At 34.2% G+C, this 18,174-nt stretch overlaps 1 protein-coding gene across 1 annotated transcript; it reads left to right on the forward strand.

The window, feature by feature from the left end:
* Positions 1-573: 573 nt before the first annotated feature.
* LOC142345284 (vacuolar protein sorting-associated protein 37C-like) lies at positions 574-17,592 on the forward strand. The gene is made up of 4 exons (XM_075397265.1): positions 574-778; positions 1,415-1,589; positions 5,497-5,716; positions 17,092-17,592. The coding sequence occupies exons 1-4, from the start codon at positions 683-685 to the stop codon at positions 17,345-17,347; spliced, it is 747 nt and encodes a 248-aa protein (XP_075253380.1). The 5' UTR covers positions 574-682; the 3' UTR covers positions 17,348-17,592.
* The last annotated feature ends 582 nt before the right edge of the window (positions 17,593-18,174 follow it).

Raw genomic sequence — 18,174 nt, forward strand, 5'->3', positions numbered from 1 at the left:
CTATGACCTATTACAGTCCATAGATTCACGTTACTTGAAACTTACGCACATCGACAACAGAATCCACGAAGCATTTATGGCGACATTTCCAGACCTGAACATTGAAGTTATTGACGAAAATGAATTGAAAAACGAAACTGCAAAACTAAAATGGCGACATTTTTGCGACCAGTTTAAGCCACTCATTGAAGAGCACAATTTTGGAACATTGCTACGATTGAATGTCAAAGGCGGTTACACAGAAGAGAATACAACATTCAGTTACAAGCTTCAGTTTTTAGCTATTGAAATTGCAAGGAACAAAGCAGGACTGAATTTGTGCCTTTATTCGTCGAGACCAAAGATATCATGACTAATGTGTATTACGCGGAATTATTTGAGTAAAGTCACAATTAGTTGCATTTTATTTTTTACTATGAGCATTACTTGAAGGGGTATAAATTACGAGTTTTATCAGAGTAAATTTGATATTTTCTTGTGGATAGCTATAAAGGGCTGGTTTGTTGAGGGTTTTAAAATGTTTAACCTAATTCTTATGCAGAATTTGGGTTGATTGTTTAGTTTTTCAGATTTAATGGTGTTTAAACTTCCCGATTGCAATTTCGCCATATTACAAAAAGCTGAAGCTTAATTAAATACTTTTATTGGGCTATTGAATTCGGGTTGTGGATTTTGAGTGAGAATGGCGCGTGACTTGGAGCACAAGTCCATTGAAGAGTTGCAACAACTGGCTGGCAACGACATTGCTCTTATCGAGATGGTCACCAATGACGAAACAGTTAGTGGTTCTTCAATAACGTTCTAATCTCTTAAAATAAGAAAAATTTTCTGTGTTCTTTTGGCGGACCAATTTTTGACCATTGTGTTGCAGCTGGGACAGTTTTTTGAATAAGAGATCGTAGCGGGATTTAGCCCATCAAAATGCTCAGCGACATGAGAAGAATGTAGGCAATTTTTCGGATGGTGGAAGATTTATCTAGATCGTAGGTGAGATAAGAAATACAATAGAGCTTAATTGATTGTATCATCTGTGTTAGAGTACTGAACTGGTAAAGTAAGTTAACTCATTATAATTTAACGAAGTATAGATTATTTTTGATGAGAAATTACAGCAGTTTTGGCTAGCTTTGAATACAATTTTCGATGATTGATCTCTCAGGCATATGACCTTGCTTACTAGGGACTATTTAATTTGAATTTTATTTGAATCGATTGTAAATGGATCGAGTTTTAACTCCTCTAAATTGTAGAAAGACTGCTTATTGTGCTTTAACTTTATTATACCATGGGATTACGTAGAATGCATGTATGAATGGATGTGGAAACCGTTAGAAGGCATGTTGGGTTTCCAGATTTTTTTTTGCTCTGTGCAGTTGATTATCGCACGTTGATTTTAAAAAGAGTATGATTGCAGCTTCAAAGTGTGCAAGTGGAGGTGCAGAGTGCCCAAGAGAACAACAAAATGCTGGCACAGGAGAACCTGAACTATGCAGATAACAAGATCCCTTCTCTCAGAAGTCAATTGCACTCTCTTCACACGTCTATTTCTCACACAAACGAACAACTCAACCAGATGCTCGCACAATACAGTAAGTATCAAGTTGGCAACTGTTTATTGGTTAATAACATTAGGAAAAAAGGAACCGCTGAAATCAATAAGAACAAGCTTCATTTGTTATATCAAAGCATTACTATTCAGTGGGCTCTATGTGAGATTCATTTAACTCCAATTTTTATTTAGAATATCTTTTTATAGAATGCTCCTGCGCTTGTAAAACTGGTAAAATTCTATTAAGGATTTACTTTCAAAATATTTCACTGCATTCTAACAGTAGGTGAACAAGGGTATTCTAACAAGGGTATTAGCCATTATAGAGTTTACACAGCCACTTCTTTCACAAGTTCTTGAGTTTAGTTTTTACTGTGACTCTTCAATTACGCGTAAATGTAAAAGAGAAATCTGAACTCGATATGATTCGTTTGCTGCTTGGGCGACATCCATTTCAAGCTTTCAATTTTTGACTAAATGTGCAAATGATGCAGAGATGGGAACTTTTACATTTTTAAAAATTAGTTCATGCTTTGTATTATAAAACTTCATAGATTCTAAAATAATGACAGACATATATGCCGGTGACGATAATGTCATTCAATTTATTTGAATCGACAAAAATTTAATTTGATGGAACTAAAATTTCGAATGTACAATAATTTGATAGATACAACGTTTGGTTCTAAAATTAAATCAACTGCAACACAATATCTCAAAACGATTTGATCAAGGAAACGCCTAATTTCGGCAGCAAGAAAAATGAAACACGAATTCAGAGGCTGATTGATCGAAGTCACCAAATAAGTCAAAGTTTTTTTTCTTTTCTTGGCGCGAGACAAGATATGTTGGTAAAAAAAATGAAAACGAAGAATAAAAACAACACGTCAAGTCTTGAAATACAATCCAGCGAATTCAAAAAATCAAAGGGATTGCTATCAGCCTCCTTAGAAGAAAAACCGACGTTAGTCAAGAATGCATATACCAAAACAAATATAAAAAAAACATCTTGAAAATGCTTCTTTCCAACTTTTCGAGAATATAATTGATGCCTGAGTTATTAAATGTTCCATGAGCGTTCAGACTACTGCCTCTTAGACGCCGAATACCTCGAGTATCGCCTAATTAAAAAGTCGAAGAGACATGTCATTACAGAGACCGACAGGAAAAGAACAAGAGCAATGAAAATAGACGAAGCGCAAAAATGACTTAAGAAAAGCTTTAGGGTGTTCAAATTGCTAATTATGAACTCAACACATCAAAAGTTTGCTTTTCTTCTTTGAATTGCGTTGCAGACAGGTCATTAAGGCTGAGAGGCAGGACAGCAAAGAGTTACAAGGGCTGGCAGAACTCAAATGAGCATTAAGTTTCTATCAAAACAATTAGTGCCAACGTTGTCAAGCCATTAGATAGGGCATGAAACAATTGCGTAGTTTCAATTCTGCTTCAGTAGAGAGCCAACGAGATCTATCGCTAATTCGACTAATTGACTGAACAACAAAAAAACTACAACAACGTTCACAAATGTGATATTTTAGCAACAGAAATGTCAGAGACGTTAAACCACTTGCATAGATTTGGAAACCTTTAAAACGCTTTAATAACGCCTCATTTGGGAGCCTATGAAACCTGTCGCTAGTTGTTTTAAATGAGGGCACAACTAAAACTACGCAAAAAATCAGTTTTATTATTGCGAACTGCTCACAAGTTTGAACTGTCTAATTAGAGAATCGGTGTCAGGACACATTACCCAATGCCATCATACCCAATGCCATTATACCCAATGCCATTATACCCAATGCCATTATACCCAATGCCATTATACCCAATGCCATTATACCCAATGCCATTATACCCAATGCCATTATACCCAATGCCATTATACCCAATGCCAATATACCCAATGCCATTAAACCCAATGTACTTTGATATTTTAGTTCAATAATCCGACAACAAATTAGTAGTCGCTATTACCCGTATGTTTTAGCATACTCAATGGCCATGGCCATGCCTCAGCGGACCGTGGGACTTGATATGAAACTATCACAACCGAACCTGGAATTTAATTATCCGCTTGTAAAATCATACGTGTAAGAGCTATTTTCTGCTAATTAGTACTCGAATTATGGAACGAAAATATCAATGTGAATTCGGTATAATGGCATTGGGTATTTTGGCATTGGGTGAATTGTCATGTAACCAGAGAATCAATGGGCCCGCCATTTTTCAGTTTATTGTGTAGATTGAGGTCGAATGGATTGAATTGAATCAGGTCAAAACTCAAAAGTTCACTAACGTTATGGAATAGTGATAGTGATGAAAACCAAAAGCTATCAACTGAGAATATAAATTAGATTTGTCATTCTTTGGAAAAACTTTGTGGACTTTTCATTATTGTGACAAATTGATGACAACAAATACTGGTAAACCTCAAACATTCACTAATATCTCACAAAGACAGACGGCCTAGAATTCAAAACTATGAGTGATCCATTGACCTTCTTTATTATTGTAAATAAATTCAAGCTTTAATTTTTTTACTCTTTGTTTTGCTCCGATTCTGAAGTGACTGAAATCATTACTGCTTTTCTTGAAAAATATCTGAACAAGTCCCTAACTAGCATCCAAAAATCTAATCTTTTGAATTGCACTTATATAGAAAAACGGCTTCTGATATTCAACAAAACGTATGACCCCACATACGTGTAAATAAACAAAAAAACTTGTAGAGAGTTAGAAAATGGAAATTCTATTGGCTTTGGAGTTCCATATTCATCTGTGCTTTGAATGAATTTACGCTAAGAATCCTAACGAAGCCTGCATAAATTTCGCTGAGAGTCAACGAGGCACAAAGTAATTAAAAGCGGAGATAAAAAGAAATTTTCCGCAAATATCGATGTTTTGCTTGAAAGTTGGTGACATCAAAATAAAACTAACCTTTCATAAAGTCCTTTCAAACTTCTTAGAATTTGATATTTTAGTGTATCTTATTTTCACTTAGCGACGGAAGCGAAAACAAAAGCAAGAGAAAAAATAATTGAGGCGAAAAAATAACATTTGTTGGAAAACATTTGGTTATGGCCAAAAACATCAGCTGAAATCTGAGTCCATTAAAAATATAAATATTGTTGAGTTATAGAGTTGATGAGGCATTTGGGACTGCAAATTAAGTTTTTGATGGAGTTGTTTTTAGTATGATTTTTATTTTTTATATAGTTTCAGTATAATATTAATTTTGTTGATATTGTTATAATAGTTATTATCAAGTTCAGTATGACCCCTAGATCTAATCAAAAGACAATAAATACAATCCTTTATATTTCCAAAGGAAGCATAAAGGAACTGTCATTAGTGAGACCAAGTTAAAAGTCATTGAAAATGGCCTTAATAATGGCAAAAAATTGAAAAATATTAAAACATTTTTAAGTTGTTAAATGTATTAGCTAACAACCAAATACATTTCAAATGATCACCCTTAAAATTTGGCGAAATTTCGAACACCACCCGTACAATCAATGAAATTTGGCGAAAATGGTGTGAAGCCATAAAAACAATGAGCTCTTACTTGAAAAGTTGTAAAGGTTAAATTAGGCCTCAGTAGAACGTCAATCGGATCTATCAATAACGAGACTAAGTGACAAGACGATCCTCGAAATTTTGCGAGAATTCATAATATTTATGAAAATGTTAGTTGAAATCTAAAACACATTTGATTTCCATTTATTGGCTCAAACAATAGCTTCCGTGCGCCATTATAAATTTTTTTGGCGAAGTGCAGTTTTGGAAGCTTTGAAGCAGACTTTAACTTTATCTTTGACTTTCCACAATATTGAGCGTAGTCTCCCTTGAGCGTATGCAGGCTGGTGTAACAAACCAATTTGTCTGTTTTTCGAGAGCTTTTCGTTAGGTTTTTGTCTAATTATTCTTGCAAAAATGCATTTCTTTAGATTCGCTTTCGTGCAGTTCCCTGCCTTTTGATGACTTGAGAGACCAGCTAAAGATTGAGGCCTCTGAGTCTGACGAGAAGAGTGAGAAGATTGCGGAAGAGTTCCTCAACGGATCCATTGATTTGGACGCATTCCTACAGACGTACAAAGATGCCAGAAAGAGTGCCCATTTGGCCAGGATAAAGGCAGATAAATTTGCGGAATTGGTTGAGCAAGAAAGGTCTGTAGACGCAATGCAAAATTTAAAAAAGTATTTTTAGCTAGTCGACATTTGCTTCTGCTGTAGTAAGAGTAAACAGTTGATTGTGATCGTGAAAATTTGCTTTGGTGGATAAAGAAGCATTTAAAAATTTGTTGAGTCAAATTTTTTTCTTCATGTAGAATATTACATTTCCTGCATCTTGCCCATTACAAAATTCATCACATAGATGGATTTTAAGCGTGTATTTTTGTGCATTCAACATTGAGGCCTTCAGAAAATGTTTAAGTTTCTATCTATATTAGTCATGCATTTTACAAAGCCATAAGCAATTGAGAGACTTGAAGAAACAAACTTTAGCAGTATATGGACGGACATTAGTAAGGGGGATCGTATTCTTTCCTTGAATTTCGTAAAAATTCATTCGTTAACTGTCAATAGATGTGGCTGTCTCATGTACATTTTTACATTTATGTATTAAATTTTTCATGAATTTACTACGATTTGGCTTTAAGGTGTCACTAATTATGTGTTTTCCTCAGCATGAAGTTTTCAGAGTTGATTTTGAGTTTGTAGCCGCTTTTGAATCCAAGTCTATCACCCACCGTTGATTGAAGGCGTTGCTGCGAATTCTAAACGCTGTTATTTTCTCGTACCTGAATTACACTGCTCTTGTAGAAGTGACTTGTCGTCCTTTTCGTCATGTAGAACAGACACTAATTCAAATCAATGTCGACAAGCCAACTAAACTTTATTTTTGTTTGTATTGGCTTGGAGCTCCGGATTTTGGATATATATCGTTGAACAGAAAGATGGAACATGGCAATTTTCCTCTGTGATGATCGGTTATATGAGATAATAGTTATCAGACAAGAGTATTAAAAATGCTCTAAAAAGCTGTTCATTAAGGTAAAGTTGTCGCAACAAGAGACACAAAATTGTTTCGAAACACCGAAATAAAACAAGAGTTCTGAAATAGCACCTAATGACCAAAGACTGTAATTCAACATTTGGATGCAACATTTAGCGGAAAAAAGGTGGTGGAGCTGAAAAATATCGGTTCATCCAAATTGGCGGCTAAGTGAAAATTTTTTTAGAGAAATGGTATATTTTTTTTAACTTTTTACTTTCCTACCGAAAATGACTATAACTAGGCTTGCAACCCCTTTGTCAGTAGTCATATCTTTTTTGTTCGAAAACTTGTGGGTAGGTAATATCAAAGCTCATATTACTGAGCTGTGGGCATAACGAGAAACCAGGAAAACACAAAATCACTCTTTGAAAAATATTACCTTTCTTTTTTGAAGCATTACAAGCTGTGTTTTTTATGTTAAAAGGAGACTGAAAAGTTTTAGGTACAATATTTTGATCAGAGGTTGAGCATCCGTGTTATGACGACGTTGACATTGTTTTGTTTTTTCGTGAAATTCTAAAAATCAACAGTTAAAAAAGTAAAATTATTTTTGAAAAAGATCAACTGAGATAACTGAAAAGGACATTTTCGAATAACATTGAGGTCAATGAGAAAGACAACCACAAAAAAAAATACATTTGGTCAGAACTTAGAGGTCAGCTATACTCTTGAAAAAGTAAAAGTTGATAAAAGGCGCTAGCCATATACTGAAACCACTAAAAATTCGTTTCTGATTAAAAGTATTTTAGAGCAGCTGGTGTTACCTAGTTTTGTTGACTAGAGACTACAAAATCTATCTAACAAGAAAAGCCAAACCAGGAGGCTCGGTAATGTGCGTCCGCGCATAAAGTTCCGACCCCGCTCCTCCACATTTTTGGCAAAAATGTCTACCAAATGAGGAACTGATAAAAAACCCCAAAAATTCGAGCATTTTTCAAAAAAAAGTATGAACAAAGATCGCCTCCAACGCAAATAATTCAGCGGAGTAAGAAATGCCGCATTAGATTCATAAAATCAGTCGATTTTTAGAAAACAAGTCGAGAGGAACAAAAAAATCAAACAACAATAACAAAAAAACATTAATTACATCCAAACTTTTGTCCATTTAAAAAAAAACTTACTAACAAGCTCAAAATAGCGTCGGATAAAACTGAAACTAACCAAAATAGTAAAATAACTTGTACTTCACTAGAAGAGACATGAGACCAGTCTATAAAAAGGCTCGGTAACAATTAGACAAAAAGGAACAAAAAAAACAGCAAAGATAAAAAAAAATGGCTAATACTTTTAAGAACAAATAATTTCAAAGTAAAGAGAACCATTAGATGGCAATATGTTTATGATCACTTACGCCTCTATAGAAGGGCATTAAGACCTGTCATTAATGAACTTTTTATGGGTTTACAGAAAGAACAACAAATAGAGACAACAAAAAAAATCAGTTAAAACTTGCGAGAAAACGATGTCGAAGCCGTAAAGCCGTAAGCCGTATTTGGCCACACAAAATATGATTAATTGAGCCTTCCCTCGAAGGCCAAAAGTTGGTTATAGGCCTTCTCATTAATGAGAATAGCTAACAAGTAATCCTAAAAAAGAGAAAAAGAGCAAAATTAATTGACACTTATATTTTTTTTTCGAAAACAATTATTTTCAAAGTCATGAAAACCAATAGCTACAAAATAAATTATTAAATAGTTGCGTCTTTTCGTCCAAGGCAATGTTTGAGACCTGTTATTAGTCAGAATATGTCTTACGTCTACAAAACGAACGTTAAAAATAGACAAAAACCAAAAATTAGTTAACTTTTTGTGCGAAAAAACCGTGTCGAAGTTCCATCAACAAAAAAATGTCATATTTAACCTGTAATAACAAGTCTAGTTAACAAATAGACAAAAAATAACAAAAATGCGAAGTTAAACGACGTTAAAAAGTTTTTTATTTTTGAAAACAATTGTTTTCAAGTCATGAAAGCCGTCAGCTATCTACTCAAATCAGCACAAAGTCTCTTATACACATTCATTAAATGCCAACGAGACCTCTTTTTCTCCAGGTAATTTCATACGACCAAAAGAGAAAGTAAAAACGACTGTGAAAGACAATTGTAAAAAATTCTATTCAATTCTTCGAGAATGGGATGTCGAAGCCGTTAAAACAATAATCTATCCCTTTCAAGACTTTTATATATTGAATTGTGCCCTATTTTGAACTCGAAAAAACTGGTTTCTGAACTGTCAATATTGTGATATTGTGAGAAAACGAGAAAAAAACGTTAATAGGTGGCCAATACCTAAAAATAAAAAAAAAAGTTGTGAAATCTAGTAGTATCAAAGCCAGAAAACAAAAACTTAACGGGTGGAGTCTCAAAAAGATTAAAATTCAATTCAGTAGAAAGAAGAGGAAGAAGAAGCAATCTTTTTATACTGATATTAGCTACAAAATGTCCAAATTAAGAGAAAATTAGTGGCAAAAATTCAATAGGCCATTGTTTATTTAAAAAACAAACATTTTTAAAAGTCAAAACGACCATAATCTTTCGAGTAAAGAAAATAGATACATTCATTTGGAACTTTTAAGGAAGCCATTTGGACCTATCAACAGTGAGCTTTGATGTGAATTGTACTGTTCTTTAATAAACATAAAAAAGCTCGAATTTTAAAAAAAAGACGGACTGATTACAATCCGAATTATTTTTCGATTGTGACAGTTCAAGATTCGACCAAAGTTAGCAAAAAGCGGTAAAACTTTGATTCCAGAGTACTCTCAATGGAAGTGGAAGTAAAACTGGCTCGCTTTGTAGTTTACAAAAATTATGTTTGTTGTTTGTAGGGTGTGTACTTCAGGCAAATTTGATCAAAGTGGACTAAAGAAGCTTATTTCTGGCAATTTTTGATGATGAATTTAGCCAAAATTTTAGACGTAACAATTCAATCAAAGTTGTTAACAATACTTTCTGTCTCTAAAATTAAAATCAGCAGTACTATTTTTAACAATTTTTACCAATTTTAGCAAAATTAACGAAATTATAGGCGAAATTCCGGAAAATGTGAATAAAACATCGGAAATCCGTCTATTTTTTTTACAAAACTTCAAACCTCGATATATCCCTGTAAATGACGAAATTCAAAAAAAAATCTTTTTAATTCCATATTCTACGCTGGAGGGGTTTTTTAATGATACCACTCACAACTCAAAAAACGCATTTGAGTATATAGTTCCTCCCCCTCAAGAGGGGTCGGAACAAAAATGTTGATTTCTTTTTGAAAACAAATGGCGTCGAAGAAAACAAAATAATTAGCTAAAAGATTGATCCTATTTCTATGAATTGGAGACTTGTTGATGGCTTCATTTCTGTGAATAAGTAATAGGGAACGAGAGCAGAGCTAAAAAAAAAATCCTGGGTAATTTTGAAAACCATTGGTGTCAGTCATTGGGTTGAATACGATTTGAAGCCATAAAATAAATACAATTATGCTCGCTGGAGGTCAAATAGGGCCTTTCATTTAAGCTCCTTGAGAGGGCAGCAAAAGAACTAAGTAATATAACAGCAGAAAGACCACGAAAGAGGCCGATGCTCGAAAGCTTTCTAGTGCTAAATAAAAACAAATTGTGTAGAAGTTGCTAAAACTGTTAGTTATGAATTGAAACATTTGAATCGATTCAATTATAACTCTTTAGGGGTATTTAGCAAGTCCTGTTGTTAATGAGACTAAGAACTAATAGAAAAAAATCAAGAGTGAAAGGAATGCAAAGACAGACCAATTGCATAAATTTCACCTTCGTGAAAAACATTTAAAGGAGAAATCACCGTGCCGCACATGAAAAGTTTTTCAAACACAAAAAAATTGCGTCTACCCGTCTCGCGCAACTTTAATGAGCAACGTCTATTGCCACTTTTAATAGCAAAAATTTAAGCCTTCTTTATTTTTGATCCTTTTAAGATTGATGTGACTAAGATCTACTCTTAAATTTGATTGTAAACTACAAATCTAATTAGCCTCGCTAAGCTTCCAACAAATAGACTGAATAAGGTTTTATTTGGGTAACAGTGGAGTAATTTTTAAACTTTTTTGGTTTGTTTTGAACGTTTGGCAGTAACATTTAGAGAACTCAGTGTGTTTCCATTGTTCAGTAATAAGTGACGTGTGGTAGAATTCAATGTGAAACTGTCTCACCCCATTCCTATCTCTGCCTAATTTTGTCTGTTTTCTTAAAAACAGTTTTTTAGGCAATTAATTTCTGGTTTTTGTATTTTCTTGATATTTTGCTTTAGGTAAGCTTAGCTATAGCCTATATTCCACGACTCTTCGTGCCGTTCCAGGTATTCTAATGGTTATCTTATTTATTCTTTCACTTGACGTTTAATTAGAACATTCTTTTTCTCGGATGAAACGGGATAAACAGGTGAAGCCTGCGAGCAACAGGTGTCTGAGAAGTAGTGTCTTAGGGCTCTAAAGAAATAAAGAAAGAATTAATTTCGTTGTTGAATAGATGTAAATAAACAAGCAACGTTGACAAATAACGAGATCAGAGCGATCTTCTTTTTCAATTGCCCAATAAATTATTGACAACGATGATTTGATATACGTTTGTTAAATACATTCATAATATAGCAAACAAACTATTCAAATAGGATATCAATTCAATAAACTAGAGTAGTACATGTTCAACATTGTTGTTCACTTCAGTTAAAACGAATCTAATTAGCTCATAGTTCGACACCAGATAAGAGTTTTTCAATTTATGACAGAAACCTGTCACTTCAGCTTGACTACCATTCTCTAAATTAGCGGGAATTATCTGCAGTATCTTCAATTTTTTATATATTGTTTACCTCTAAAACGTATTGAATTGCGCTCCAACTTTTTTTTTACAAAACGGTTCCTTTGGCAAGTTAAGAGTCCCACTTCCAGTTTTCCGGTAGTTCTTGCGAAAATGTTGCTGGTGTAAACCATTGATTGATTTCAGAACAAATTTAATTAATTCGTATGTAGTATGTATGTGTAGCTCGTAGATAGTCAACAACGAGTGCTTCATAAAGATATCATCGCAGTGATCGCATTTTTTTCTTAAATATTTTACTTTAAAATTTTTTTTTCTGCAATAGGTTGATCGGTAGAAGCGCCGAGTATGTACAGCAGCCATAAACCAAGGTACCATATTGAATTAGTGGTGTCACATTTGAATTGTAGTGAGCAATCAGTTGATTCCGAAGAACATAATGTCTGAGTTTTGCTAGTATACCACATTATTTACCTAATTTGCACATGATCGATATGAGCTCGAAAGGAGAACTTACTATCTAAGACTTTATCCCAAGATATTTACAGTACTTTTCAACTTTGATGTCAGTTTTGTTCAAATGGAAACTAACGTTGGCTGGCCCTTTTTTAAAATTAAGTTGAACTGTTTCACTAAGATAAAGCACAAGCTTGTTACTCTCAAGCCAAAAGTTTATGCTATCTAAATCTGACTTTATATTTTCAACAGAACACCCAACTGCTTCTATGTTAGTATCGTCAGCAAAAAGTAAAATTTCAACATTTTGACAGACTGAAGGAAGGTCGTTTATATAAATTAAAAACAGAAGAGGGCCCAAAATCGATCCTTGAGGAACACCGTTGTTGATTTCGCACCAATCATAAGAAGCAACATTAGTAACAACTTGCTGATTTCTATTACTGAGATAAGAGCTAAACCATTTCCAGAAGTTGCCTCAAATTCCATGTCTCTCTAGTTTTTCCAAAAGAAATGCATGATTGATAGTATCAAAAGCCTTTCTTAAATCCAAAAAGAAACATACTATTGTCGAATGTTATTGTCTCATAAGAACAGTTTCTGTTGGCTCAACTAGTGTATCAATTATACTATGCTTAGATCTAAAACGAAACTGCTTCTTATAAAATAAAGAATTTCTCAAAATATTGGTACACGCGATTGTACATTGCTCTTTACTGAAAACTACAAGAAGTGAAATTGACCTATAATTATTTCGGTCAGGTTTAGACCCCTCTTTGTGTAGTGGGAGAACTTTTGCTTGAGCCAGTTCTTTAGGAAAAATACCTTTGTCAAATGAAAAATTTATTAGAAACACCAGGTAGGGGTTGATATCTGAAGATAATTTTATCAGTATGTTATTTATATCATCAACACCTGAGGATGGTTTGTTAAGATTGGTTTAAATTTCCCCCACCTCTCTCGCAGTAGTTTTGTAAAGATACATGGAGCTTTGGTGTCTGGGAAAAGAAGGCTGGAAACTTTTATTTAGGTGCCTACTGACTTGAAATCCTATGGCAGCAAAAAAATTGTTGAACTCGTTTGCATTATTTTTATCCGATGGTTTATCAAACTTCTGATAACAGCTGCTAGGATAGGAAAATTCTGTGATTTATATGATTTGCCTTTAAGCTCATTGAGTAGTTTGAAAATCCTGTCTAGAGTTTCCTAAACATTTTTGGATAGAATTTAGATAGAATTGTTTTTTGCGCAACTTTAATTGCTTTTCCAGCCTTATTCTACATTCTTTAAATTTCTTCAGCAGGTCATATTTTTTTGTTTTCTTTACATTTATAATAAGCATGGTTTTTTTTCTGACGTAAATTTTTTAACCTATCAAACCACTTCGGAATTTTTTGTTTTCTATCGACACTTTTCAAAGGAGCAAAGTCTTCTGTCACTTTAAGAAAAAGTTGGTTAGATGTGGAAAAAGCATTGCAAGGATCGACACTTTTGTAAATAACGTCACTGTTTTTGTTAAGATAAGCTTCCAATGCCATTTTTTAACGGCTCACTGCATCTTTATTTTTTACAAAGCTAGTATCTCGGAACAGTAAATCAATTTTTTTTATATCTTCACTTGTTGGCCACGTTAGAATAACGGGATTATGAGCAGTAAAATTTCGATGTTCTATGACTTCTACAGAAACATGCTTATCCAAATTTTGATAAATGAAATGGTCCAAGCAAGAACTGCACTCATTAGTTGAACGTGTTGGTTCGGGAGAGGAAATGCAGTAACCATTTGCTGTAATGCTGTTCAAGTAATTTCTGCTCAGCAAATTATTTTTCATAATATCCAAATTCATATCACCACAAATAATGACCGACTTGTTTCTCGAACTTAGAGTTTCTCAAAAAAATTTATTTATCATATTGACAAATTCATTTTTGTTTGAGCGTGATGGGTTATATACAACTACAGTTTTAAACGTCTGTTTATTTTTGCAGATATCTACACAAAGAGGTTCCTGAAAATCAATCTTGCTTTCCGTTGTAATGCTTCAGAATTTGTTATATTGCAACATGACTCCACCCCCTTTAGAATTCCTATTCGTCGCTACAAAACTATTGTATCCAGTAACATAGTTGGAAATTTCATCTGTTTCAGAAAGCAAGGCTTCAGTTAAACAAATTACATCAGGTTGTACATCCAGACTACAAAAACCTTCTAGGTTCAACAAATTTTTTCTAAGAGATCTAACATTTACATTGAGGATAGTTATAGATTTTGTGTTACTTTTGTGTATTTAACCTTCAGCATTGAGGCCGAAAAAAAGATCGTTGTCCAGAACCTTGGTCCAGAAGTCTGAAATTTGAAGAACTTGAGGGCATCGCTGAATGATGTTGGGTTTTCTGTTTTTCGTGTGGGAAAGTTGGCTGACGAAAAGTTTGATTATTGATATTGAAGTGCCCTCTCTTTACCATACTGAATTAATTCTATCATCCGGCTCCATCAAGTTCATAAAATTAACTCGCGCTTTACTCAAATCTTCAAAGACTTTGAAGCTTCTGTAAGTGTCCGAAGTTTTGTTTTTCTGCGCACAAATTTTGCTATTATTGGTTTTCTTTCGGAATTTGACGGCAGTCGGTGCGCAATTCAGATGTCCTCCTCCTTCAAATTCATACCGATGTCCGCTGCAACATCAACAACTAACTTCGATGTCTGTTGATAATTTTCTTGACCTTCAGTTGAATATGGAGATAACCCAAGCAGTTTGATATTATCTCTTCTGTTATACGTTTCTAAGAGCTCCGATTCAGAACGAGTTTTTTGCTTAGATTTGGCAGCTTCCAAGTTGACTTTAACATCGAGTTCATTTCTTAGGTCACTAATTTTGGCATCGAAAATTTCAATGATATAATTGCGTGGTTATGTCCTAATGGTTTCAAGTATACACGGAACTAAGTTATCAATTGATCTTTTAATGCTAGATTCTACTGTCTTCTCTAAATTCACATCTGAATTTAACTCTTTCACCGGACTAAGAACAGTACAGCTCCTTTTGACACTTTTTTGCAACGGGAGTATCAAGGTACCATTCCTAATTGGTGTTTCTCCGTGAAATCTGAGGTCGGGCATTGCTTCAGAGACTTTACGAGGAATTTTGCTTTCCAGGACTGTCGAGTTCGCTCTATCATTGATTGCGGTCCTATCCATTTGAATTTCATTTCCAACAGAATTTGTAGCGTCTGAAATCATTTTAGGAATTCTAGTTGACTACGGAAGTTAAAATTTAAGAACAGATTGCATAAATTTACAAAAACCAAAGAACAAAAAAGTATGCAGAATAAACACGAAGAGTATGCAGAATAGTAGTATTTAGTATTTACGCTTCAGTCGAATAGAATTTAAACTCTATTGCTTTTAGCAATTCGAAGATATCAAAATCTGAAAAACTGCCTATGCTGATTAAGCAAATTATCAAATTATTAAGGATGTATTCATTACTGTTGAGCGTTTCATCCAAATTATAATCAAGCAACTAGTCCATTGCACTTTTAGCACCACAGAGTCAATCCCTCATCAACGATCTCAGACTGCAGCTCCAAGATAACTAAATCTCAAGTTACCCCAGAGATCAAAGCTAAGAAACCGAAGGTGATTAGCAAAGATTAATGACAAACCAACAAAAAAGCATACAGAAATTTTGACTTACTAAATGTTATCTTTTTTGATTTTTTTTTATTTTTCCTCTTTCTGGTTTTTGATCTTTTCTTCAAGATTAATTTGTTCAATGTACGTTGGTGCTGAATAACTGTTCTTAGCAAATTCACTTCAATTCGTGACGCCAGATGATTTCGCTCTAGTTCTGTTTTATAATAATGCGACTTCTTTCTTGGGGAAATCAAACGACGTCTCGCACTAATAAAACCAGCAATTTTCAGATCGCACAGACTTTTGAAAATATTGAATAAGTATGTCCTAGAATGCTGTACTGTTTGAGAAGAATGTGAGGGGTTCGTGTGACTGCTCTGTTAACGCAGCTCGCACCAATAATTAGAACCATAGGGGTTTTATACTAATCGGATCTCTAAAATCCCAGTTATTTGGGCCCCAAGTCTTATCCGATTCGTCGGCAATTACAACTATTTAATAAGTTTATCACAACAATTAGGCTCTAGTAGGCTCGTTGTGTACTATTCACAGAAGCTGCTTTGTAAGCAGAACTTCAGGGAATGAAGGGAAATTTTGAACAACTGAAAGTTCTGCTACCGTTTTGGCCCTATGTTGCTCTTTCTGGCCATTCCCACCTCTACTAAGCACAGGCCTCTATGTTCAAGCTAGCTGCAACCAAACAGGTTAACCCTTCGGTTTTCGTTCGAGCGCAATGTTTCCGACCTTAGTCGGTTTGTTGTGCTTGTTGCATCTTATATTGGGTTTCAGTCACAAAATTCAATTGAGGGTAAAAACTCAAGTCAAAATTAATTCGATGGCATTTGAAATCATTCATGACTGAAGTGATCTCTCGAACATCACAAAAATTAGAAAATAAGTTTTTGAAATAATTTCATAATTTCTGTTGCAGTTGTCAATTCCCTTTTTTCTTTTTGCACTGCCAGCTATGTTTTTTGAATCATATCATTTTGGCTCTCAATAGTGTACGATTTTCTGCTATTCGTTTGCTTGAGCTATTTTCTGCCACGAATGACTCGACTCACTTTGAAAACGTCTTTTATCTTCCTATTGCGAAACTTAGGTGAGAATCAAGTTCTCACTACAGGGTTCAATTTCTAGATCCAACTTTATTCATGCTCAGTTAAATTATCAAATATCAAAAACAAAGTTTTATGGCCAGAATAAGCCATAATTACATTTCTCAAGCTGCCAGGGCAGATACTAGCTTGGTTTAATAGTCCCGTCTATCTGTCCTCTCCGAGATTTCTTTTGTTATTATGATTTGTAATGATGTTGATAATAATGTAAGTAATTAAATTGTTGATTTAAATTGATTTATTTTATCATAAAAAGGAGAAATTTATTCCTTCTTTAAGCTCAATGTTTTTTGTTCTTGAAATGTCAACAATTAGTCGCTATTAACTTTTAAGTTATGTTCAAATGTTTTCATTCTTTTTTAAAATATCCTATCTGCTGCTACTATACAGAAACTATGATTTAGTTGTACAGAAACAAATAGCGAAGACGGGTTAAATGTGTTGGTAACCACAAAGAAATGGACTGTTTGTATTGAAGTATGATTGATTTTAGGATTAAACGACAGCAACAGAGTAGTCTAGCCAACATGACCAATTGGTCTGGCAACGCTTCAATTGCGCCCTCATCCACAACAGCGGGTGTTCCAGGAATGCCAACTGTGAACAAGTCAGCTACCATCTTCAATCCCTATTTGATCAATCAAGGTTCCATCTCAACGTCACACCATCAACAACAACCACAGCTTCCCTACCCTGCCCACACTCCATTCAGTGCATACCCTGCAGCGGCTGCTGCATATCCCTCATAAATCTATCTATCTATTTTTGCGATCCATCCGGTACCGAATATGATGATGTCGAAAAACAAATAAACAACTGAAAAAAAAACCATTATTCCCTCGGGAAGGGCCTCACAGAAAACTTCGGCAGGCTGTCAGAGTCAAATAATTGAGTCTAAGAGAAAGGGTAAAAATTAAGTCCTTGTTGCAAAATACAATGAAGTACTGCTATAAATTGGGTACCGGATATAGCTAGTAAAGCAATCCTTATCTGGTTTCTTTTCCACTATAAGCATCTAATCGAAACCTGGAGCTTTGTTCAAAGAAGTTGAGGCTAAAAGTTGTTTGATCGTGTACCTTTCGGCTATAATGGAAAAATAACCAGCTTTTTAAACCATCCTGATTGTTGAGCCTTTTTACTCCGAAGAGAGCTGGGATAATATATAATCTCGATCTTTGATTGCATTAGATATCCAGCAAAAATTAGATGACAGGCAAATTAATTTTGTTAATTGAAGATTCTAAATTAAGTGAAAACTTTAGTTTTTGGGTAATTAGTTGTTTAATTAATTTTGGGTGGTTTCTAAAACTTGTCGCAGGTTGTGACGGTCCTTAAAATTTCGAATCAATTAAACTGATTTAAACATGTACACATTATCAGATAGAATATTCTAGATTGATGCAAGCTGTAACTAATATTTGCTTAGTAAATAGAGAGAGCTAATTTGGTAGTAGCAGAAAGTTAACTATTTTGAAACCTCAAATTCTGCTAATTTTGAGAGAATATACTTACTCAATAAGAATATATAGAAGTTGTCGATCCACAGCATCAGAAGACAAACCGCTCAGCTGAAAAC

The sequence above is a fragment of the Convolutriloba macropyga genome, chromosome 9 (assembly GCF_964194025.1).
Source record: "Convolutriloba macropyga chromosome 9, txConMacr16.3, whole genome shotgun sequence".
Lineage (NCBI taxonomy): Eukaryota > Metazoa > Xenacoelomorpha > Acoela > Convolutidae > Convolutriloba > Convolutriloba macropyga.